The following is a 24479-nucleotide window of genomic DNA, read 5'->3' as shown; positions in this document are numbered from 1 at the left end:
TAAATTTAAAGGTGTCCCGTTATTTTCTTTTCATTGGTTATAGCTTATAGCCCTTGCAATTTTTGTCTCATTATCCACAACTCATATATTTATTTATTTTTTCAAATTATTTTCGTTTTATGAGTTATTAACTATATTCATTAAGTCTCTTGAACCTACAATATTTCTCTCCTTATTCCTTACGATTGTAAAGCATTTTTTAGATCAAACTGTTGATTTTCAAAAAAAAAATTATAAAAAAATACTAAAACTTGGGTGGAAATCAAACTTGTACCCTCCAACTCAAACCAGAAGCATGCACTATAGAACGCCAGAGACAACTTTTGTAGTAGTTTTTTAACTTTTTCTATTTTCCTATTTAAAATATAATGATTTCAGGTGTTGACCAAACTGTCAGTGGGAACTATACGTGTTCAGCTAAAAATCTATTTGGGTCTGACGATATAACCTACACGGTGATTTGCCTACTGCCCCCTGGACACCCCTCCCTGCAGCTCCTCTACACCACGGCCTCCAGCGCCCAGCTGCAGTGGAGCCCTAATGCTTCGGATGGGGGCTCTCCCATATTAGGCAAGAAAAACTGTTGTGCTTCAGTTTCTCATTTAGTTCTGTTTCTTGTTCAGATCCAGTTTCAGTTGCAGTTTCTTTTTCGTTTCTGACTTCAAAATCATTTAGTAATTCAACATATTAATATTTCACAATTCGCGTATAAAACGCCTCTGCTATAGTGCCAACGAAAAAAAATACAAACATATTAAGGACGGGTTTTTTTTATAGAATTTGAACAATTCATCGAATTTCAAAGTTGATTTTCAAGTTCTTTGAAGTTTCTATCCAACTTTTAACCTTCAAGAAACTTGAAAATAACTTTTAAATTTGATGAATTGTTCGAATTCTGTCAAACAACCCGTCCTAAGTATTTTTCCGTAGCATTTGGAAATATTAGTGTACCTAATCTATTAACTATGAATGTAATGATGATCTGAATAATTATAAACGGTATTTTTCGTATTTTAGGATACACCCTAAGTTACAAGAGGCTAGAAGAAAGCCTCCAGATAATAGAACTTTCAGCAGAAGTGACTTCATACAAGGTCGATGGACTCAAATGTGGCTCGAGATACTCCTTCCAAATAACGGCCCACAATAGAGTCGGAAAAGGAGATGCCAGTGCTTCTATTGTTGTCAATACCAAAGGAGAAGGTAACAATTTGTTTTTTTTTTCATTTATTGCATTTCATAATACAATCAATCATAGTGTTGTCAAGTTGAGCCGTAGAAATAGAGCACATCAAAAGATTAGCATTTTTTTTGTTTAATCGCCATCTAATACTAATTTACTGATGGCAGTATTTTTTTAGTGCGTTTTCTCGTATTCTCCGATTTGAAGTGTTAAAACATCCCGTTAAATTAGAGGAAAAACTTATTAATCTATTCACATTGCTCAACAATGGCGTCCCGAACGGTACAGGTGATGTCAATGGCAAGAATAATAATAATAACGTTTATGAGAATAATAATAAAATACTCTATTCATTCAATATGAGTCCCTTCTAGAAAATTGCATACTTCACATAAAATAGAAATTATTATGCTGATTCTTCTTCCGCAGCCCCGAAATTTCCCGAAGACTGGTCTGACCTGATTTGGAGTAACTCCTCCTCTATAGTGGTGGAAGTGCGGCGTGCGCTGGGAGGTAGTGGGGGCGGGGCGGGAGGCGAGGGTGGGCTGTGCCCGCTGCTGGCCCTAGGCGCGGAATGGAGACGCGGCGGGCGTAAGGACGCCGGCATCTGGAGAGCGGCCAACGTGCCAGGCTCGGCCGCCCTGCTGCTCTCTTCGCTGGTGCCCGCCCAGTGGTACGAGATCAGACTGTCAGCGGAGAATCATGCCGGCAGGAGCGAGGCGACTATCAGGGCGGCGACAACCACTCTATCTGGGGGTAAAAAAGCCGTGTCATTTAAGAGTACATTACAGCATGCATTAATTAGGTTGTTAACCAAATATTCACATCATTCAAGAAAGATAGAGATCGGAAGGCTGAAGAGATGGGAAGGCTGATAGAGATATTGAAAGAAGGGTAAATGCAGGTAACTCCATTAAAGGAGGACTGAACACAAAAAATTGTCCAAAGAAGCGAAATTAGCAGTCCACAATACCTACCCTGATGTATGGAAGTGAGGCATGGAACTGGCAAAGAAAGGATGAAAGTAGATTGAATGCTGTTGAAATGAGATCCCTGAGGCGTATGTGTGGTAGAACCATGTATGATCGTGTGAGGAATGTGGAGATCCGCAAAGAGTGCAAGGCTGATATAAGCGTAGTAAGATCAAGAAAGGGACGCTTAGATGGTTTGGGCATGTAGAGCGCATGAGCGAAGAAAGGAGTGTAAGGAGAATATACGATGCAAATGTGAATGGTAACAGAAATTGGGGACGCCCGAGGAAGACATGGCACGACCAAGTGAATCAGATACTTGAGTCGGGCCATGTCAAGAGTCAGAAAAATAAAAGAGGGTATATGAGAAGATGTATGAATGTGAATGAGGCAAGGAGTGTGTGCCAAGACCGAATCGTTTGGCGGTCCATCCTCTCTGCCTACCCCTATGGGGAAACGGCGTGATGGTTAGTTAGTTAGTTAGTTCAAGAAAGAATTTTTGCGATCAATTTTCCGATTTCATTCCAATTGCACTCCAAAAAAGTGACAACATATTTACGAAATCGGATAAATAAAATAAAAATCGTAGATAGGCAGCTTCAGACTATTTATATTTTCGTGAGAACATCAATCAGAGCTTTGTTCTTAGTATTATGGAATTTATTTAAAAATATTTTGGTGTTTTCGATTCATTTTCAAGTTTCAATTCAAGGTAGTGGTATAAGAAGTGTATAGTGTAGTGGGATATGTACATAATATTATAGCTTTGAATAACACTTGCAAATGTGAAATCTGTACAGGTTTTACCTTGCGTGGTTGGTTTACCAAACCATGTGTTACCTATTTTAAGGCGACATAAGACTAATAACGAGGGTTTGCTCGACGCTCACATTTTAATGATTTCTGATGAACATATTACTAAAATCTCAAATTTTTCTAGAGGGATCTCTCCGGATATAAGTTATTTATATTTAAGATTAATAAAAATTGACCTTACCATTTAAATATATTATGTAAAACGTTTTGAAAATTGTATGAAACCTTTTTCAAGTACAAATTTAGGGGTGAAGATTTTATTTTTCTAAACGACGAATTACTAACATCCCGAGGGATTCCTTTAAAAACATTTGAGATTTTAGTAATAGGTTCATCTCCCGAGTCAAAATAAATGCCCCTGACGGGAATTGAACCTGCACCTTCTGATGTCCGTTCAGGTGCTCTGGATCACTGAGCTTTTCGGCTTATTTCCAACACGCGTAATAATTCAATATGTACTAGTACTTCAATCAATAATTACTTCTTATAATATTTTTTCACCTGTAAACAGACAACTTTATTTTGTGCGAAAGGCTTTGTTAGTGCTAAATTTCCCACTAAATGGCGTCGAGACATATTATATCTACATTACTTCCTCGGTTTCCTTTGATCGGATAATTATACTCCGAGGAATACAGAAAATAAATCAACGTAAAATATAGTTGTATTAAGCTAGAAAGGCTGCATTTTCTATTTTATTAACGATTTATAAATTTTTGGAATACCTTAATGTAGTTATAGCTGGTTTGGAATGGCGTTAATGTCCCATTACCGTTAAAATTCACGTGAATTTTTGTTTCAGCTCTTATATCTCCTTCAATAGATCTTCCCATGGAGCCAATATACCCTCACGACCTGGACGGATCGCAGGATAACATCTTCAACCTCATATCCATCATCCTTGCCACTGTAGCCGCCATTTCCACACTCTCAGTGGCGTACTTGCTAATCATGAAAAGGCAGTAAGTTTAATTTCTGTATTAAAAGTCTATCTTACCTCTTTTACAATAGGAAACAAAACAGTTCTCCAAATTAATTGTGACAGGAGGACTCATTTTTGTTAAGTTATTTCCATGACCATTGACTCTTGGGTACAGATTTAACGCTTTAGAATGGGTTGTTTCACAGAATTTGAATAATTCATCAAATTTCATTGTTTGATTTTCAAGTTCTGTGAAGGATTCCTTCAAGTTCTTTTATTATTGTAGTTTTGTGAAAGAACTGGCCAGTAATTATTCAATAAGAGAAGATGGATAGAACCTTCACGGAACTTGAAAATCAACGTTGAATTTGATGAATTATTAATATTCTGAGAAACAACCCGTCCTTATTCTTTTAAACTATTTTAACCTTGGAGAATGAAAAATATCCAGTCTTTAAAAAAAAAACAAAACTGTCAGTATTTTTCAGTAAAATTTTGCTTATGTCTTAAGCTGGATACCAGAAGTCTCATTAGGTAGAAACACAGTAGGCAATGAGGTTAGTAATTTAAATTTACTCTGTCATCTTTGGGGAAGCATGATTTGTTCTCTGCACGCAAGGTCTTTTAGAAAAAAGCAAAGAGTGAACCGGTGTTATCAAGAGATCCCTTGTAAAAGAAAGGAATCACAGAGGCCGGCAAATCATTTCACAGCCGAGCTGTTAAATGATTTGCCGGCCGAGTGGTAGAAGCGACTCATGTGGCGATTGAAATCTATGAATTGCTTAAGACTTTTTTTATTTTCCAGTGTAATCTGCCATTGTGCGAGTGAGTCGGTTTACGGAGAAGAGAGGCAGCGTAGCCAGTCACAAGCCAGTGACGAGAAAACGATCTGCGCTGAGCAACAAAACATCAGGAATTGCCAGCACGACTATTCCACATCTCCCATTAAGGGACATACTGACAAAATGAGAAGAGAGTCCGCAGGTAAGTTTATTTTACTGATTTTATAAAACAGAAAACTCTCCAGTCAGTATAATAAATTAAATAATCACTTGAATGACTTTGGGGATCTGGTGAGGAGACACAGTGAAAGAGGCTGTTGAAGGTCACAGTGTTTTTATCGAGTCAGGATGCAGCATGGGAGATGACTTCAGGACCGATGGCAATGATACCGGATGCAGGCGGTGAAGTGGTGGTCGATGTGCGGATCAGTGAGTCGATACCGCTTGATGGAGACCGGACTCGTGGATGTGTCAGGAACTGGTGAAGATCATTGGTCTTCCGGGTTTTCCAGTGTTGAACAATGTAGCCGAAGATACGATGGATCTATTGAACGGGCGATTGCAGGCCGGCGAGGATGTCGCGGGCCGATGCGTAGACCAGCGAGGATGCCGCTGGGTCTAGGCGCGTGGATGTGGTGCTGGCCAGAGCTGGAGCCAGGGCGCTATGATGATCCCATAAGAGTCCATGGATGAACCGAGCAAAGCCTAGTGTATGTAGATGGTCTTGTGCGATGTGGTGAAGAAGGAGCGAGACGCTACGCGCGGGGAACCGGCGGTGAGAGTCGGCCGCCTCCTCGGTACGCGGCGAGCAGTGGCCGCGTCCCAGGGGGGTATAACTCCGAGAAAAAAGTGGGTCAAAAAAAAAGACACGGTAATCTCTATGGCTGACTTGTGACGTATATTTTCCACAAACCAGTGCGCACTTCATGCATGTTTATAGGCCGCTGTCATTGGCCGATTTTAGGCTAGCCAATGGGGTTGGCTCCGAATGAGAATTATATTGTCTATGGTTACGACTTTTTATAGTTTCTATCCTAGTCGATGGTGAGTATGTCGTGTAGTGACGTATATTTTTCAGTTACAGACTTTTATCTATGGCAAACTTTAGGACCCACGGGCTCAGTACGAAAAACCCGAAGATATTGATCCAGTGAGTGGTTCATTTATGCCGCGTCCGCATTGATGGTCACTCGTAAAACTGCGAATGCATGACTGACTGTCGAGTTCCTTCATGCTGTCGCTTTTATAAGGTAAAGAAGCTTCACGAACATTTTGGTTGCTATGGCAGATATTGCAAAACAAAAATTAAAAAATAAAAGAACATCCATGAAGCGATCGTTCGACGTTCGAATCAAATAGCAGGTACTTCTATAATAAAGACGACACAAAACCCTAAAATAAAGTCAGAATCTTATCGACGTAAGTGAAGAAGTCGTCGAAAATAATATTCAGCTTGCGCGCAGCGTATTGGACGAATTTACTCTAGCAGGCCTAGAAAATTAGTCTTTAGCGGGGCTTAAATTAATTTATTCTCATGAACGTATTGCTAAAATCTCAGATAATTATATACGAATACCTCGGGGAGTTACTATAATATTGTTTAGAAAAATAAAATCTGGTGCTTACCGCTAAATTTATAACTGAAAAACGTTTTATTAATTTTTCAAACCATTTCACTTAAAATAATTTGATGGTTATTGCGTTATTAGACTTTTGTGTCGCCTTAATACAATTATATCGCTTTCTCTTTCATTAGGTATACTTTTGTACTTACAGAGGTCATAATAATATTATTGCATCAGATCTAATTGCAAACCAATTTGCGAATTATTAAGTTGTATTATTTATTAGCTTTTAAAAAGTCTTGTATCTATACCTTCCAAGGTTTAAATCACACACTCATTAGTTTATTTGTTACCCATGACTGTTTTGGGATTTGGTAGTGAGACAAATGAAAGATAGTGTTTGTTGTGTCACAGGGGTTATTTGGGTGAGTCAGTAGCCCAGTTATAAGATGACTCCGGACCAATGACGATGATACCAGGTGTAAGCGGCGATGACAGCGGTGGAGTGGTCGAGGCGGTAGTCAGTGAAAATCTTCATACAAAATATCGAATTTTCGAAAAAAAATTAAAGATAGTTTTAAGCTACAACAACATCAATAATGCCATGTTTTGTAATATTAGCACTCTAGTACCCAAAAGTTACGAGCCCCCACTGGTACAAAAGTCTGATAGATACCACGTTTCTTTCTTCACTTTTCTTGAAATAAAGTTTCGTCGTGGAACCGATGTACACATACAAATAAAAAATATTCATTTCGTGCATGTCTTTGCAGAGATGTACGAGATCAGTCCCTACGCCACCTTTCAGGTCGGCGGACCCAATCGGCCAGGTCCCGCGGTCCCCACCACGCTGGACCACACGCTGCAGTTCCGCACCTTCGGGCACCTGGAGAACGACGAGCCGCCACTGCAAGCCCCCTGCAAGCGTCATTTCCCACAAAAGGCTCACAAGCATACCAACTCCAAAGGTGAACAACTATGAACACACTTACATCACAACTAAATTAAACGTACTTACTATTTTCGGTTGTCGTTGCATTGGTGATGTAATGATTTTCCTTCAAAATGCGTAAATTTATTCAAGTAAATTTTCAAAATTGAAAGTGATAGTAAGTTTACAAAAACCTATCAGACAAGCGATAATTAGGTATCAAATTGAATTAATTAATTAATAATAATTCTTTATTCGACATGTGTATTTGTTTTGTTTAAGTTTTTTGCAGAAGTTAAGATGAAAATAACGTGGTTTCTCTGAACTAGGTCCAGCGAAAGTAATTTGACAGGCCTTTCATGTAGCTATTTCATTTGCGCACACATTTTCCTTGAATAGCTTTCCTCGAATTTCCTATGAATATAACGTGTCTTGTATTTGTATAATGTCTTGGATAGAGATTGTAATTTTTCAACTTTACTAACATTTGAAAGGTAAATTTCTTCTTTTTAAATGCAATGATCCTGATGCAATTTTTTTGTAAACACTTTCAGCTTTGCAAAACCTTAAATTATAATATCCTGTGATATTTCACGGGTCTACGTTATTCCAATAATAACTAACTAAATGTTAGTCAAACGCTGACGAGTCGAAAATCGATTTTTAACTTCTAGAAACTTTGTTTGAAGTAACTTATATCGAAAATGTCATAAAAGCCTTGATTGCCGATTTGTTGACGATGTCTAATGTACCGGAAGTTCAAATAACTAGGTCTATACTAAGAGTGGAAACCAATTCTTGTGACTACCCTATATGTTTGAAATCATTAATCACGTGCTTTCTATTAATAATTATAACAAATAATTCCCAGAAGTTTTTTCAAATTGTTGCCGCAAAAAGAAATCGGCCAAATACCTGTGAAGTATTGGCGTTTGCTTTTTACCTACCAAAAGTGGTATTTGCAGTACCTATTCAGTTTCAGCTTATATCCATAGATCAAATGCAGGATCTCACTTTGAGTGAAGTAACATCTTGTTGATCGCCACTGTAGAGAGAGATAATATGATACCATATGATTCTATAATTTTTTCGACGTCATTTGTGAAGAAAATGAATAGAAATTGATTCAAAATGCATCCCTGATGTACCCCTGATGAAAGTTTTGCGGGGTTAGATTTTTATCTCCAACATTCATTAAATATTTGATAGGTAGAATTCTAGTCAATTTTTGATGCTTCAAATCAAACCAAATAATTTATTGGTATTTTTAATTCTTTGTTACTATAATGATTTTTTGTTTTCAGATACAGACCGGATAGATAGCGGATGTGAGCTGCAGCCATTGCGCACAAAGAGCAGAAACCGACAATTTTCAGGACCTTCCTACTGTGTACCCATGCCACAACAAGGTACGGTATACATGTGACACAAATTATTTTTTTAATTTTTTTTTCAGAATATTATCACATTCTAAACGTTGACCGAAAAGGAAGAACGTGTGGCAGCGTGTTTTGTATAGGTCTGTAATTAGCTGTAATTTGGTGACGGTGGCAGAAAGAGTGGTAGTACTGGCGGTTGAATCGAACGCTAAAACAGGAATGAAGATTCCTTTTCTCATGCTCGCTTGCGTATAGCAGCGGATTAATTCGCGTTAGTGTTGCCATATGTGGGGGGAAATAAAGAAGTCCCACAAAAGAAACGCAACGCGAATTACGAACGTAGAACAACATTTTCAGGACCTCAAATTACATTCGTTAATGAAAACTGTTTATTTTTCTTCCAGAAATATACACACGTGAATCAAGCACTGAGTCTAACGACATGTCTCCTCCCACTGAAAGAGCGCGCACCCCGCGACACTACACCGAGAGGCAGCTGCAGATACACCAATCGCACAGTTAGCCAGCTTTCGTCTAGTCTCTTGTTGATCTTTGTACTCGAAATTCATGATCGTTAAGGGTGCTCAAAGCTCATCTGCTGAACCAAAAATCAAAAGTTTGGAAAGGAGCTTTATGAAATTGAGTAGATTTTGCTCTACGGATTGATAATTTTTTTGCAAAAAATTATTATTTTTCTCCTTTCTTTGTATTTGTATTATTATTTTTAGGTGGCACTTCACGAGAGCTATATGGTTTTACTGTTGCCAATAAGGGGAACTACGATTACCTATATTTATAGACACCCATTCATAGCTTTAATTTTTAAGAAATGTAGCATTAATAATTGAAAAAATAGCTTTTATTGTTTAATAGGATAACGTCAAAGAATGGGAGTCTGCAAGAGAGTAAAAACAATCAAATTTGCAAAATCACTTGAAACATGTTTATTGTATTATTGATTGAAACTCAACATGGCACATGTTTCTACAGTAGAGTGTGTCATGTTCGTTCTATGATATGTCAATACAAGATTATAGCGACTAAAAAATCTTTTTTATTATCGCTTAAAACACCATTTATTGCTTTAATTCGCGAAAAAATATAGTTAATTCTATGAATGGGTGTCTCTACCTATATTGTTTAAAGACGATGAAATTGAAGGGGCTGAAAAAATAATTACACTGATTTAGATATTCTTACTTTAATGCAGCTGTAACGATTGCTGTTTTACAAAAGAGCGAGTTAATCACTCGTTCGAATGCAGCCGACATCAACTCTCAGTGGATGTTCCGCTCGTGACTGTTGAGACTCATTGATAGGCACTGGTTTGTGGTGGATCATTTTTGCCAATACTGAGCAGGCTTCATTGTAGCAAAAAACCTACAAAATAAAGTTAGTCGGCCTACTTTTTTTAATGTGTTATTGACTAAATTCGTCATTTTCGGTCAGTTAGCGATATTTGCGAGCACGGTCAGCATAATTATTCCTTCTGTCGGTAGACAAAAGCCGCCGCTTTTACCACGACCTCTACAGTGTCGGTGTACTGTCAATATATAAAACTTTTTGAATAATTTCGGTCGTTGCGCAAAATAAAGGGCCTTTTTAATGATAGTAGGTGAACTAACGAAACTCTTAGAATTGAATGAAATCGCATACATGTATATAAATAATTCATCCAAGACGCGATCAATTAATTCCCTTCCAGCTTGGAGAAAAAAAATTGTTCTCCTCATTAACTCTTTTAATGATAAGAAATACATGCGGACTGCCAATCTACATAAAAGCTGGTATTTAAATTCAACATTGTCAATTTATTAGTATTTTTAATTTTTACGAAGCGTTTTACCTTAATTAATGTCAATATATAAACAGATCCGCAGATCATTGTTGCCATCGTATAACTTTTTTGTTATTTCGATTCAATATCGGTTCGGCTGTCGACAGCGCAACCGTGCTAGGAATATCTATATAAAATCGTCAGAGCCTATCGATCCGATAGTATTAAGTTATCAATTTGATCGTGATAGAGACCCTGCACTACAGAAGAAAATAACTGATTTCCCAACTTCTTGACGTCAAAATTGCTCGGATTCAATGGAGCTTCAATAGCATTTTCTTTGAGCAGACGCAGGAAGAATTATTTTTCTTTATCAACTTTATATCGATTATTTGTGGAATTTCGCCATAAAATAATGTTGCAGAAAGGGGAGATTACTCTGACATCATTAACAAGAGCGAGAATGTACTCGTACATTTACGGCCTGACAAAATACCTAACAGATAATTACCAACCATCTCAAATAATGTAATGGATATCCCTTCTGAATCCTGGAGCTTAGAGCACAGAAAGTAAATTCGAATAGATACGTTTCCATTCTGCATTCCCTCGTCATAATATTCATGTGATGCTCCTTTTCTTCTAATACGTCTTTTGGTTCAGTGGATTGCAACATTCCGGCTAAAACTTTGGCGCTGATGTTTTGGTGAACATCAACAAGTTGCATCATGAACAATGCAAGTCGATGAAATGAAAACTGCTCGGCGATGTTTTGTAGATAAATCTAATGAATTATTCTGTTAAAATTATTAGGTAATTTCAATTTTATTATTGAATAAGAGATTTCTGAAATTCCAAGCTGTGATAAAAAAAAAAATTAAAAAAAACTTTAAAAAAGTTAAATTATTACAAATTATGTATCACACAAATTGGAAATAACATTGTGTGATCACGTTTTATATGAGTGGAAAAAAGGGTTTAAATATCCAAAATTGGGAAATAAATGTTACCGTTAGTGATTTTGATACAAATGCGTATGTAAATTGATTAAAAATATATAATTATTATTATTAAAGTCAATGAATAGCTTGTCAATTAACTGCATTGTGTAATAATTGTTGGTAAATCGTACTTATTGAATGAATTTTAACGGAAACAATTGTAAATAAAATCATAATGTTATCATGTCAAATCGTTAATTAAAAATTTTTAAAAATATTCATAGTCAGCAACCTTACGCGGTTTTACTTTTGACATAAAATATAGCCAATTTAGAGTAGGTTACTTGAATAATCCAGTAAATATGTCTCCCCCCCCCCTTTTTATCGTCAAAAAACATCGTAATATTCAAAACAAACCGATCCTTGACCGATTTGTCAATTTTATTTAACACAGCAATGTTATTTTGTGTATGAAAATTCTCTATGTTTTTGTATTTTTGTCTACGAAAATTTGGAAATTTTAAGGCAGACTCAAAAATAACAAACTGCTTAAATAAGTGAATGTTTGATATAGTTATATACCCTGAGGAAAAAAATAATTGAGCTATATTTATGTTATGTAGGAAACTGAAGCAAAAATGTTTACCAACGTGTGTTTTTATCTCAGAATTATTATTTTATGTTTTAAAAGTACCTAAGTAGGTAGTATTAAAAATGTTTCAATAACACAAAACACGTTTTATTTTCTAGAAATAAATCGAAATTACGGTATGCAGTTCTCGTTAAAATACCATTGTGCGAAAAAAAATCGTTTATACTGTAATTAATCTTCATCTTGATTTTATGTGAATAAATATTTTAAAACTAATATAAAAAAAATTAAAGGTTATGTTATCATGTGTTCATTTTTTGATGATTGTTTTAGAATAGTCGATGGCTCTGAGAGCAAAACAAATAATAAATCTTGAAACCCACTGCGATTTCTAGTCACGCGATTTTTCAGTCGCAAAAATAAAACTTTTACATTTTTGGTCACAGCGATTAATCGCGCGACTTGAAATCCCAGTGGAGTCAGAGCCTTGATGTATAATATTCGGGCTACAAATAATATTACAATTATTTATTTGATAAATGTATTTATTCATAACCACAACATTTTAATGGGTAACATAATATAAAAATAACATTAAATTGTATCTTGCTTCCGCTATTCTGTGCTGTAAGCGTGGCTGTATTATTGTAAGGTGTAAAAAGTTATCAAAAAGAAAATTATAATTATTGTGTATTTATTTTTACATTCGTGATAAGATTTAATTGAAATTACAGTAAGATTATATAAAGTTTTTTTACTGTTAAATGATTCCATTTTATCAACTTGCGCCTCAGGCGTCCATATCTTGCGCTACTTCGTTGGCCCGAGTAAATTGCAAACAAAGTATCCCCCCTTGTAGCTTCTGCGTTGTGTTTTTCCACCTTATCTTACCTGTGGCGATAAACTAAACGTTTTCTCTTAATAACAAATTGTTTAAATTCTTCATATTAATATGGTCGTTCTTCGGGTATCGTGAGCACATAATATCCAATTCATTTTACGAAGTATTTCAATTAGTCACTGCAAATTTAATATTATTTTTCATTTTTACCTTCAAGTTTACGTTTATAAATGTCACAGAGCCGCCAGTTCGCCATCGTAAAACGTTTTTTTTTATATATATAATTAATGTGAATATCGGTTCGGCTATCAACCTGCGCAACCGTGCTAAGGATATCGATATAAAATTGTCGAAACTTTAGCATAACGATTCGATATTGTTAAGTTATCAATTTTATCATGCTAGACCCTAAGAGATCTCTTGTAGATTATGTCTTTCGGAAGACATAATCTTGTAGATTATTTTTCCCGAAAATTAAAGAGAAAACCATCAGCAGACGCGTAATTCAAATAAGTTACCATTTTCCCGAATTGCTTCTTGTAAATATTATAATGATTCATTTTGAAAATTATTTGAGACTGATACTGTAAATAATGTGTAATAATATATTATGGAGGTATGTGTTGAGTTATTCAATCAACGTAAGTTAGAGTATATGGAAAAAATTTAATCATTTGTTTTATGTAGTAGGATTTTTAATAAACGATATAACTATGAATGTTGGTTTAATTTAATGTGTTTTCAGCATTTTTTCTTGAATTTGTAGTTTTACCTGTACCAGACCCGGAGCACGTGTTTGCACGAGATGTAATGTTAATAATAATGATAGAAGAAACTCGGTAATATTATCAAAATGTTAATAATTAAGCGAAAATGGTAATAATATTTAATAAAACATGACTCGTTTAAAATAGAGCAAAAATCTGTAAACAAAATCTTAAGTTACATTTAAAGATAGAATGTGAATTTTTTCATACTTATAAAATATTAAATATCAGAACAAAACATGTTTTAAATAATTTACAGAACTTTGCGAGTTTTTTTATATGTAGTGAATTTCATATAATTACCGTTTCGACTTTAAAAATGTATATATATTATCTTTAAAAATAACATCCATTTTATTAGGAACTTAAAGCTTAAGGTGAGAGAAATATGTTATAAATTGGTAGAAATTCGGAATGCGGGGGCTTAAACCTGTATCAAATTAATATTTGTTTAATGAAATATCCACAGCAAATAATAAACCTATTTGATTGATTGATTATTCATTAAAGTGTCGTCGTTCTTCCGTAAAATAAATTAACAAAAAGCTAGCAAAATAAATGAAGAAAGAAGGATTCTTCCGAAATCAGTGAAACGAAAAATATAATATCTTGGCTATAAGACAGAGTAACCTGATTATGGTATTAAATCATGTGCTTTCTTTATTTTTTTCACCACTCCCATTTGAAAGTGAGCGGATTGAATTGCCAGAGGTCTGGTTGACCCACGTGGGCGGAACAGAATGGGGCGTGGTGTTCTTGAAGTCTGCGTTGCTCCAGCAGAAGGGCGGAAGGCCCCGGGTTACGTTGTAGGTGGGACCAGACACCGACAGGAACTGGAAAGTGGTGGCCAGGTGCGCGCTGGTTATCTTGGCGTCAGTCGCTCCGTGCAAGCGGTAATCCAACTGTTTAAATGGGTACGTGCCTGAAATCAAGATGTTGACGGTACCTACAATTGAATAAGGAAGAAGAAACTTGATAGATACATGTGTATGTACTAAGACTGGAGTTCAATGGGTTTAATGTGTTCAATGGGAAAAATTCGTCAATCCCTGCATCTGCCTTCCAACTGCGTAGTGGGCCGGATTGGGAGAGAATGGTTTGGAGAGATCCTTTGACTCTCCCGACCCATTGCCTTGCATCGCAGTGGGAGAAATTGATTTATCTGTCCATCACTCCTGAACATACAGAATCCCAGATTTGCATACAACTCTCTAACCTTCTTCCTTCGCAAAACTTCACTTCCTCTCCTTCCTTTTCTTGTAATTGTTTATGTTATTAGGTTGTTTTTAGGTGTAGGATAGATGAACCAGTAAAATTATAGGTGCTACAACCCTTGAAGAGTCCTTAGTGGTCAACTATTATTTATTATCAGTAAATATAGAATTTCAGTATAGCCGTTCCAGTGTCATGAATCATAATTACGACTCTTTAAACAGTATCTGAAAAGGCTAAACTTAAACATACAAATATCTTACCATTTTCTCTATTCAGGTCGTTTCTAGCTGCAATAGCGTTTTCGGCACTGTAAGGCGGAATGCAATCACACTTCGAGAGGGGATCATGCATGAAGTCATTGTACCGCATCAGAGAGTACATGCCGTCCATGTCCCTGATCTTCCCCTGGTCCCGCTTGAAGATCTGCGCTCGGGGGTTCTTATCGTAAGTAAACCAGTTGCCGTACTTCTTCACCAACTCGGGACTTCCGTTCATATTGAAGATGTCAGGGAAGTACGCGATATTATATGATGGCCAGTACCCTTGCTTCTTCAAAAGACTTGTCCTGGAATTAAACCAAAATAAAAATAATAAAAAACGAAAATATGAAAACTATTTGTGTGGTACAAGGAAAAAACAGGACAGACTAATCACACAGAATATTCTGCACCTCTTAAAACTTCATTTTGAGATGTATGAAGCTTAATTTGTGTTATTTTTTGGGTTATTTATCAGTTGTTATTTGAATATATGTAAAATTGGAAATATTAATTGGTTTTCACATATCTTGCGCTTCGATTGTGCCAGGAATCTGTTCCAAAATCCACAAGAATCCGTGTTTTAAATTTTCAAAAGCTTTTGTTCCGGGAGCAAATTTCTTATAGTCAACTACCATCCACTGGTTATTGTAGGTCCCACTGTTGTACTTTCTGAAAATATCCGTCCATCTTTTCCCATTTCCAGCGAGCCTGTTTGCCACCATGCTTCTTACAAACTCCATGACCTGCCCAGTAGGGGAAACAAACTGCCATAAGTCCTTATTGGTGTTTCCTATGGTGGTTTCTTGCGTGACCAAATTAGCTGATGTGATGTAGAAATCGTCTCCAGACGAAAGCACGCCAGGGTAAGAAGAGAAGGACATGGTATGGCCTTTGATGATGGTCTTTATGCCTGGGAGCGTATTGTATTTAAGGACGTATTTCTTCTGAATGCGGAGCATTGATCGGTAGCTAAAAAAATCAATATACCCATTTAAATGAGTTCAGACGCTGAAACAGACTACCTACAAAAAAGTCAAGGATATCCCGATTATTTTATTATACCAAAGGCATCACTTGCATTTTTTGTTGAATATTGACCTAAATAATTAATTTATTTTTATCCAACTACGGAGAGTCCTGGCAGCCTCCAATGAACTTTTGTCCTACATGCTTATATAGTAAAGAGATTTTGAAACTGCTGATCAATTAGATTGGGTATGTTAAAAACTTAAGGAAGTACACAATTTTAGTTAGGTTCAGACAAACCAAAAAAGAAAAAGAGTATGGAAATGTTTGTAACCTGGACCAAGTGTCATGAGCCACGAGCACATCAGAGCCATCTGGCAAAATCTTTATCAGGGCCGAACAATGACCATTGCCTGCCTCGTGATCTTCACCCATTGCTTCGAAGAGGTCATCCAAATCTCCCTGCCTGTTGATATTTCTAAAATTGAAATATATCGATCGGTCCTTACCTTAGGCAATGTATGGTTAGTGCTAAAATCGTGATTTAGATACATCTTTTATTTCATCTAGTTCTGTGCCCTTTATGTATTGTGATCTTTATCTTATAGGAAAGTACACAGATTTAATGTGTATGTGTGACATTTCTTAATTCTTAAGGTTGACATTTTATGATTCATTGTTTTTCATTGCTTAGTTAAAGTAATCGTTTTTTATTGAGTCCTGTTTTTTGGTGTGTAATTAAAGTGTTTAAGAAACATTTATATTGATTTAGTAAAAACTTAATTATTCATCGTGAAGTGGCAAATGCAAGTGAAAATTTGCCACTTCACGATGAATAATTATTTTTTTTGTTAATTAATAATTATTTACATATTTGTTACTCACAAAAAATCATTGTCGACAAGTAGTTTGTCTTTTGTTGTTCGAGCAAAGTCATATCCATATTTCAAACCTTGTATTTATTTCAAGTACAATTTAACCTTCAAAAGAAAAGAAAAATTCTGTGTTATTATTTTTTCATGATGCTTGGAATGAATGGCAACCTACCGGGTAATAACTTAATTTCAAAATAAAATACTTATAGCACTAATTTTACTCTCTAATCAAAAATGAAGAAATGTGTCATTGACGACATTTAGAAAGAAGAATCTTTAAAAACGAAAAATCAAAATTACATCTACGTGTTCATATTTAATAACACAGTTTAAACAGGATGTCCCGTAACCTATGGATCAAGCGAAGTGGAGTGATAGGGGAGGTCATATTCAATCAAAATTTTCCCATGTGTTCAATTATTAACCCTTTTTTAATACCCATTATCATAAAACACGATGTTCTTTTATGATTTTTTTTAGATGGGATGAAAAACACAAAAATCGGTATAACATTGAAAAGGTTAAGAATCAGACCCCTACACATGGGCCCTTTTTTTACAAATGACCTCCCCAATTACCCCTCGTAATTGTTGATCTCGTTTGATCCATAGCGTACCGGAAACCCTGTAAATATATATAGTTAGCCCAGGAAACGCTAGTTGCAGTCTGTCTGGTATGATCCCATAAATATTAAAAAGATTGTTCCACGTCCAGCGAGAGATCGTATGTGACGTCATCATTTTAGGATCTTCTGTCATTTTCATTTTCAAACAACACGAGTGAGAAGGAAAATGACAATCGTCGATGACCATAATACTAGAATAAATCATATTTTTATTAAAAAATACAATATATTTTTACTTATTTTACCTGATACCAGTACGGATCACTACTACCGAATTTCTCAATATTTTCGTGCATCCAGCTGTCATTGATGTCTGTGTAGTTCGCAATTCTGTAGCAAGTTTCTTGTTTATCTTTACACATTCTGAAAAAACGGTTAGAAATCTTTACCGAAAATACAAAATCTTCTAAAAATGTTACGCATTGTGGCATGCTGAAACTGCTCAATGTCCGTTTGCAGAAAATCACATGACATTAAACGCATTCGGCTTTCCATATTGTTAACGACGCAATCATTGGACTGCATGCCGATGGAATACGATTTTTGACACAGTGCTAACTTTAATTTGGGCAAACACGAAAACACACAAAGAAATGCATATAAAAATAACAAAAGAAATAAAAAATATATACATATATATAGGTACACGTACAGAAACTCGTAGTAAAAGCGGAAAACTGGCGATTCTATGTCACATTAAGGCAAATAGACAGCGTATTAATTAATTTATAATAATACACGTTTCTTATATAAAATTAAAGAAACGTGTTTTATTATAAATTAATTAATACGCAGTCTATTTGCCTTAATGTGACATAGACAGCGTATTAATTAATTTATAATAATACACGTTTCTTTAATTTCATATAAGTGTTGGTAAATCACACGAAAGGCTAAATCACACGTTGAAAGTGTCATGTAACATCAAAGAGTCTAGAGAGTACTTGGCGCCAAAAAGATTTTTCTTTCTTGATCATGAATTCTTGCTCTTCATCAAGTGTTCCATGTAGCCGCCATTGCTGATACGTTAAACAAGAATCCAGGTGAATTTTAGATGTCTCGTGTCTTTCTATGGCGTCTACAATGTGTTTCCAGTCGTCATAAACTTCCATCCAAACATTTTGTATTTTTTTACATTCCCGATTTGCGAATAACCAGCATGGTTCACAATACGCCTTCTGAAGTATTAAGGAATAAGATTGCCATGTACGTTCTAGTTTCACGTCCGACTTGGAAACAATGTAGTAATGTTTTTTCTAGGAAAGATCTACTGTCATTGTCTTTGAAAGGACTCTTGGGATTACAATGTCGCGGGAACAATGCATGCGTTCTAAAATTGAACGACATCCTTTTCTTATGAATGCGTTTAAATCTTAATAATTTATTTGAATTTGTAGCTATATGGCCTTTAGTTGTGTCTAACTTTAGTTGATTTAATGAACTTATATAAAATTTATAATTTTTACTAAATTTTGTTAAAAATGTTAGGTTACTTCTGAATTCTGAGCACGCGGCCCCCACGGTGCCCGTGGCATTTTGCCAGCCCTGCCACCCTACAGTTTCGCCACTGCCTTTAATAGTATTATGTTTATATTCCTGTCATGCTTTTGATGGCAAATAAAAGCATTGTTTATGATCCAAGCCATTGTTATGGAAAACGTCAAAAGTGTTATTTAGTTAAAATAAATGTATTTACCCTTCTAGTGTGTTCACCCAATACATACTAATCAAATCAGTGGTTAAATGTCCTTCGACTGCTCCAGCTACAAAGGCCACCATCTCGTCATCGTATTTAGTGTTTTCATTGGCGTATATCTCCAGGAATGCCCACCTGTTTGACGTAAATTCATTATTATCTCATGTGTTTCATTTAAACGGCAATTTCTTCATAGCTTAAACTCAGAACGATAATAAAATAATACTTCAATACTTTCAACTTGGGGGGCGGGTATGGGTACCGCCGCCCCGGGAAACATTCTGCCATAGGTCACCTCGAGTGTTTCAGCAGGGGTGCTCGGGTTCATGTGGTGACACCAATCGTAACAGACTGATTCAGGAAGATCTTTGATAGAGATGTTCCGCAGTGGGAGGATGGATTCACACGTCTATCAGACATATTTTAAACTTAATATTTTCATGTTGGTTTTTTTACTGTTCTTATTTCTAATATAAGAAGCAATTAAAAAATAAGATTATTCATTTTAAAAAAAATCTAGCTTTTTGTCTAATCCCTTGCATTTTTCGTCAAGTTTTAGTGCATTTAAATGTGCATATTCATGATGATGCTGATGATGATCATTTGTAAAATTTCAGTTAAATAGCTGAAATAAATACTACTGGGAGATTTGACAGAAGAGTCACGGGAAAGAAGTACATAGGAATAGTATAGGTGTCGTGACATCAGAGGTAGTCAGTCATTTTCCTCTTATTTTTAAAGTCAAGTATGCAAAAATTCATCAACAAGTATCAATATTCTGCTTTAAGCCGCCCGCCTACCACAGACTCTCTTCTTTATATAAATAGATAGATGGAAGATGGATATATTGTTTTATCTTGTAAATACAATTATTATCACCATGACCGTACGACGATAATTATGAATAAATAAATTAAATTAAATTTCTCTTCAAACATTATGTAAAAAAATACGGTAGATTTATTTATTTTATTATCGTCGATGCAAAAAAAAATCATTTAAACTGCATAAATATTAACACTAAGTAACGAAAATCCTAAGTTATTGATAAAATGTAATAATATGCTCCTACTCAAAATTGCCGCACCAAAATAAACAATGGAATAGATTCGTCTATTTTTAATTTACATACATGTATGAATTTATTTATCACGTAAAACATTAGCAATGTAGGAATTTATTAAAGAAAGTATAAATATCGTCGTTGATTTTTTAGGTTATTAGGACGTTCTGCGTTTCCTCTTCCTTTAACCAACGTTTCAGGCAATCTTACAATGTCCATCATCAGGACAAATGTCATAAGGTGACTGTTTTATTGAAACTCACTTACCCTGTGTTATTAATCTGGTTGTCATAAACTGCTTTAACAATATAGTCACTTGGAATATCGGAGGGATCGTCCACTTTAATAAACTCGACATCACCGTAAACCAAGTAAGTGTAGATAAAGGTTTTCGATTCGCATCTTGCGAACAGAAACACAAGGAAAAACAGGGAAAATCTTCCACTAAAACCCAAACTGCGAGAGTCTGACATTGTGGACTAAGCAAGACTTGACCCGAGTACTGAATATATTGAACTGAATTCAAATTCAAATGAAACCGTTCGAAGTGAATACACTGGACGCTGATAGTGAGAGGTCAGGAAGTAAGTATACATGTTTCAAATGAAACTAATTATTGTGAATACACTGCACCAGAGGCGGCCTAGGGTTCCAGAAGTAGATAAAGATTGAAATTGAAAACAATCTCAAATGAAATTATTGCAGATGTGATCGTCGAAAACATCGTAATATTCATAACTAACCGATCTGTGACCGATTCGTCAATTTTATTTAACACAGAAATGTTATTTTTTCTATGAACATTGTCTATTGTAATTTTAAGGCAGACTCGTTAAAAATAACACACCGCTCAAATAAGTGATTGTTTGATATGTATTTGCGGTTTCATGATAACTTAACACAATTTTAAAAAGTGATATAAGACGACGAAAAGTGATATATTAGAGACGATGAAACCTAACCTAACCTAACCTACTTAACCCAGTTAATAAAGTTTTTGTTTCATCACTTTCCATGACTTTATATAACTTTTTAAAGATGTGATGAATTATCATTGTGATGATTTATCCGGTCACCGTATTTATATATACCCTGAGGAAAAAAAAGTAAAAAAAATAATTGATCTATATTTACCGTATGTAGGAAACAGAGGCAAAAATTTTTAACCAACGTGTGTTTATATAAAAGAATTATTATTTAATGTTTTATAAGCACCTAGATAGTATTAAAAATGTTACAATTATACAAAAACACGTTTTTTTTATAGAAATAAATCGATATTACGGTATGCAGTTCTCGTTAAAATACCATTGTGCGAAAGAATTTTTCGATTATACTGTTATTAATCTTCATCTTGATTTTATGTGAATAAATATTTTAAATCTAATATAAAAAAACATTAAAGGTTATGTTATCATGTGTTCATTTTTTGATGATTGTTTTAGAATAGTCGATGGCTCTGAGAGCAAAACAAATAATAAGTCTTGGAACCCACTGCGATTTCTAGTCACGCGATTGTTCAGTCGCAAAAATAAATAATATTCGCCTTGATAAATAATATTCGGGCTACAAATAATATTACAATTATTTATTTGATAAATGTATTAATTCATAACTACAACATTTTAATGGGTAACAAAATATAAAAATAACATTAAATTGTATCTTGCTTCCGCTATTCTGTGCTGTAAGCGTGGCTGTAAGGTGTAATAAGTTTTTAAAACGAAAATTATAATGATTGTGTATTTATTTTTACATTCGTGATAAGATTTAATTGAAATTAAGTAAGTAAGATTATATAAAGTTTTTTTACTGTTAAATGATTCCATTTTATCAACATGCGCCTCAGGCGTTCATATCTTGCGCTACTTCGGTGGCCCGGGTAAATTGTAAACAAAGTATCCTCCCTTGTAGCTTCTGTATTGTGTTTTCCCACCTTATCTTACCTGTGGCGATAAACTAAACGTTTTCTCTTAATAATAAATTGTTTAAATTCTTCATATTAATATGGTCGTTCTTCGGGTATCGTGAGCACATAATATCCAATTAATTTTAAGTATTTCAATTAGTCACTGTAAATTTAATAGTATTTTTCATTTTTACCTTCAAGTTTACGTTTATAAATGTCACAGAGCCGCCAGTTCGCCATCGTAAAACGTTTTTTTTTTTATTTATATAATTCATGTCAACATCGGTTCGGCTATCAACCTGCGCAACCATGCCAAGGTTATCGATATAAAATTGTCTAAAGTTTAGCATAACGATTAGATATTGTTAAGTTATCAATTTGATCATGCTAGACCCTAAGAGATCTTATATATAATCTTGTTGACTATTTTTCCCGAAAATTAAAGAGAAAAGCATCAGCAGACGCGTAATTTAAATAAGTTACCATTTTCCCGAATTGCTTCTTGTAAATATTATCATGATTCATTTTGAAAATTATTTGGGACTGATACTGTAAATAATGTGTAATAATATATTATGGATGTATGTGTAAAGTTATTCAATCAACGTAAGTACGAGTACCTATATGCAAAAAATTTTATCATTTGTTTTATGCAGTAGAATTTTTAATAAACGATAAAACTACGAATGTTGGTTTAATTTAATGTGTTTTCAGCATTTTTTCTTGAATTTGTAGTTTTACCTGTACCAGGCCCGGAGCACGTGTTTCCGTGAAAATGAACAGTCAACAATTTTTTTTAAATACTTTAGGCTTTGTTGGTTTTGTTTTAAAGGGAGATATAATGTAAACAATAAAGATAGAGGAAGCGCGGTAATATTTTCAAAATGATAATAACTAAGCAAAAATGGTAAAAATATTTAATAAAACATGACTCGTTTGAAATAGAACAAAAATCTCTCGACAAATTCTTAGGCTGCATTTTAAGATAAAATGTGATTTTTTTGATACTTATAGCATTGTGGGACTACTTTATTTCCTCACACATGTGGCAATACTAACGCAAATTAATCCGCTGCTAGACGCAAGCGAGCTGGAGAAGAGAAATCTCCATTCCTGTTTCAACCTTCGATCCTACCGCCACTCTCTCTACTCTTTCTGCCACCGTCTCCGCGTTCTGTAAAATTGTAATATTCGTCCTCACGAATAAATTTAATTAATTGTGCAGACACTCATTTCAATCTCCCATCTCCTGAACACAATTTACGGTTCGGGCAGCCACCGTAAATTATAAATAAGCATAGCTCTCATACGCACATACTCACCCTGCCACACTGGTGACCCCCGACATTTCTATTTGGGTGATTATTGTATTCAGTGGACACGGTAGGTCGAACGCTGAACCTGGAATCCTGGACAATTGCGTAAGTAACTTTTTCAATCTCATTTTCAACATTTAAAGTCCAGTATATTTATTAGAGTCTTATTATCGAATCATAAAGAACATTATTAAGAAAATTATTGTTCCACCAATTCTGATACTTAATTATACAAAATATACCCATTAATCCGAACCAAAAAACTTGTATATTCGAATAGTATAGTGCCAAAAAAACTCAATTTCAGTTAAACACCGCTCCAGCAGCTGCAGACAAGGCACATCAGATTCACAGCAGAACGCAACAATTTCTGGAGACCAGCTTCAATTTCCTCGCAGATCAAGCATCTACCGGATTTACCACGCAGGCAGAACTTCCAGTTTCCAGAAACTCCAGTTCCGGACCTCGTAACATCCGCCACAAACCAATGCCAAGTGATCCAAATCAAGTAACGTGAACCATAATTAAACCTACATACAGTGATTTTACAGATAATTTCCGAATACGAACATTCTAATACAATTTTTTTTAAATTTTGCAAGTGCATAAAATTGTTACATGATACCCAGACGAACGAAATCGGCGGTAATAATCCCACAATGGATACAACAATAAACTCTGTCTCGGTTAAACTACCCGCTTGCTGGCGCGACAATATTGCACTTTGGTTCGCACAAGCTGAAAGCCAATTTTCTAACTCAAGAGTTAAGGATGATCTCACCAAATATAACATTATTGTTGACGTTTTGGATATGGAGACCCTCAGAACCGTAAGCGACGTCGTTATTAATCCCCCTGCAGCAGACAAGTACACTGTTCTCAAATCAGCACTCATCGAGAGATTACAAGATTCTGAAGAAAAACGACTCACTCGTCTTCTAACCGGACTACAGCTCGATGACAGGAAACCGTCTGGACTACTTCGACTCATCCATGAATTCGCTGTTCCCGGGCTATCGGAGAGCCCAATCGTACGCGTACTTTGGCTGCAAAGGCTACCTCAACACGTCCAGTCCATACTGACCGC

At 35.3% G+C, this 24479-nt stretch overlaps 1 protein-coding gene and 1 pseudogene across 1 annotated transcript in view; one reads left to right on the top strand and one right to left on the bottom strand.

Annotated features, from left to right (window-relative positions):
* The window catches only part of LOC149416772 (cell adhesion molecule Dscam2-like), a 31271-nt gene extending 22109 nt beyond the window's left edge, over positions 1-9162 (top strand). Inside the window, exons 20-27 of the mRNA XM_089641320.1 lie at positions 379-570; positions 1018-1203; positions 1613-1939; positions 3773-3932; positions 4698-4876; positions 7013-7207; positions 8475-8579; positions 8954-9162. Coding sequence (XP_089497446.1) covers positions 379-570; positions 1018-1203; positions 1613-1939; positions 3773-3932; positions 4698-4876; positions 7013-7207; positions 8475-8579; positions 8954-9072 — 1463 coding nt within the window. The 3' untranslated portion in view covers positions 9073-9162. The remainder of the gene's footprint in view (positions 1-378; positions 571-1017; positions 1204-1612; positions 1940-3772; positions 3933-4697; positions 4877-7012; positions 7208-8474; positions 8580-8953) is intronic.
* A 4974-nt stretch (positions 9163-14136) lies between these two features.
* Positions 14137-23424, bottom strand: LOC149416771 (putative phospholipase B-like 2; annotated as a pseudogene).
* Between the last annotated feature and the right edge of the window lie 1055 nt (positions 23425-24479).

This window comes from Hesperophylax consimilis, chromosome 16 (genome assembly GCF_061612785.1).
Source record: "Hesperophylax consimilis isolate HC1 chromosome 16, BYU_Hcon_1.0, whole genome shotgun sequence".
NCBI classification, from domain to species: domain Eukaryota; kingdom Metazoa; phylum Arthropoda; class Insecta; order Trichoptera; family Limnephilidae; genus Hesperophylax; species Hesperophylax consimilis.
The sequence above is the reverse complement of the archived record's forward strand: the minus strand, read 5'-3'. Positions and strand labels throughout refer to the sequence as shown.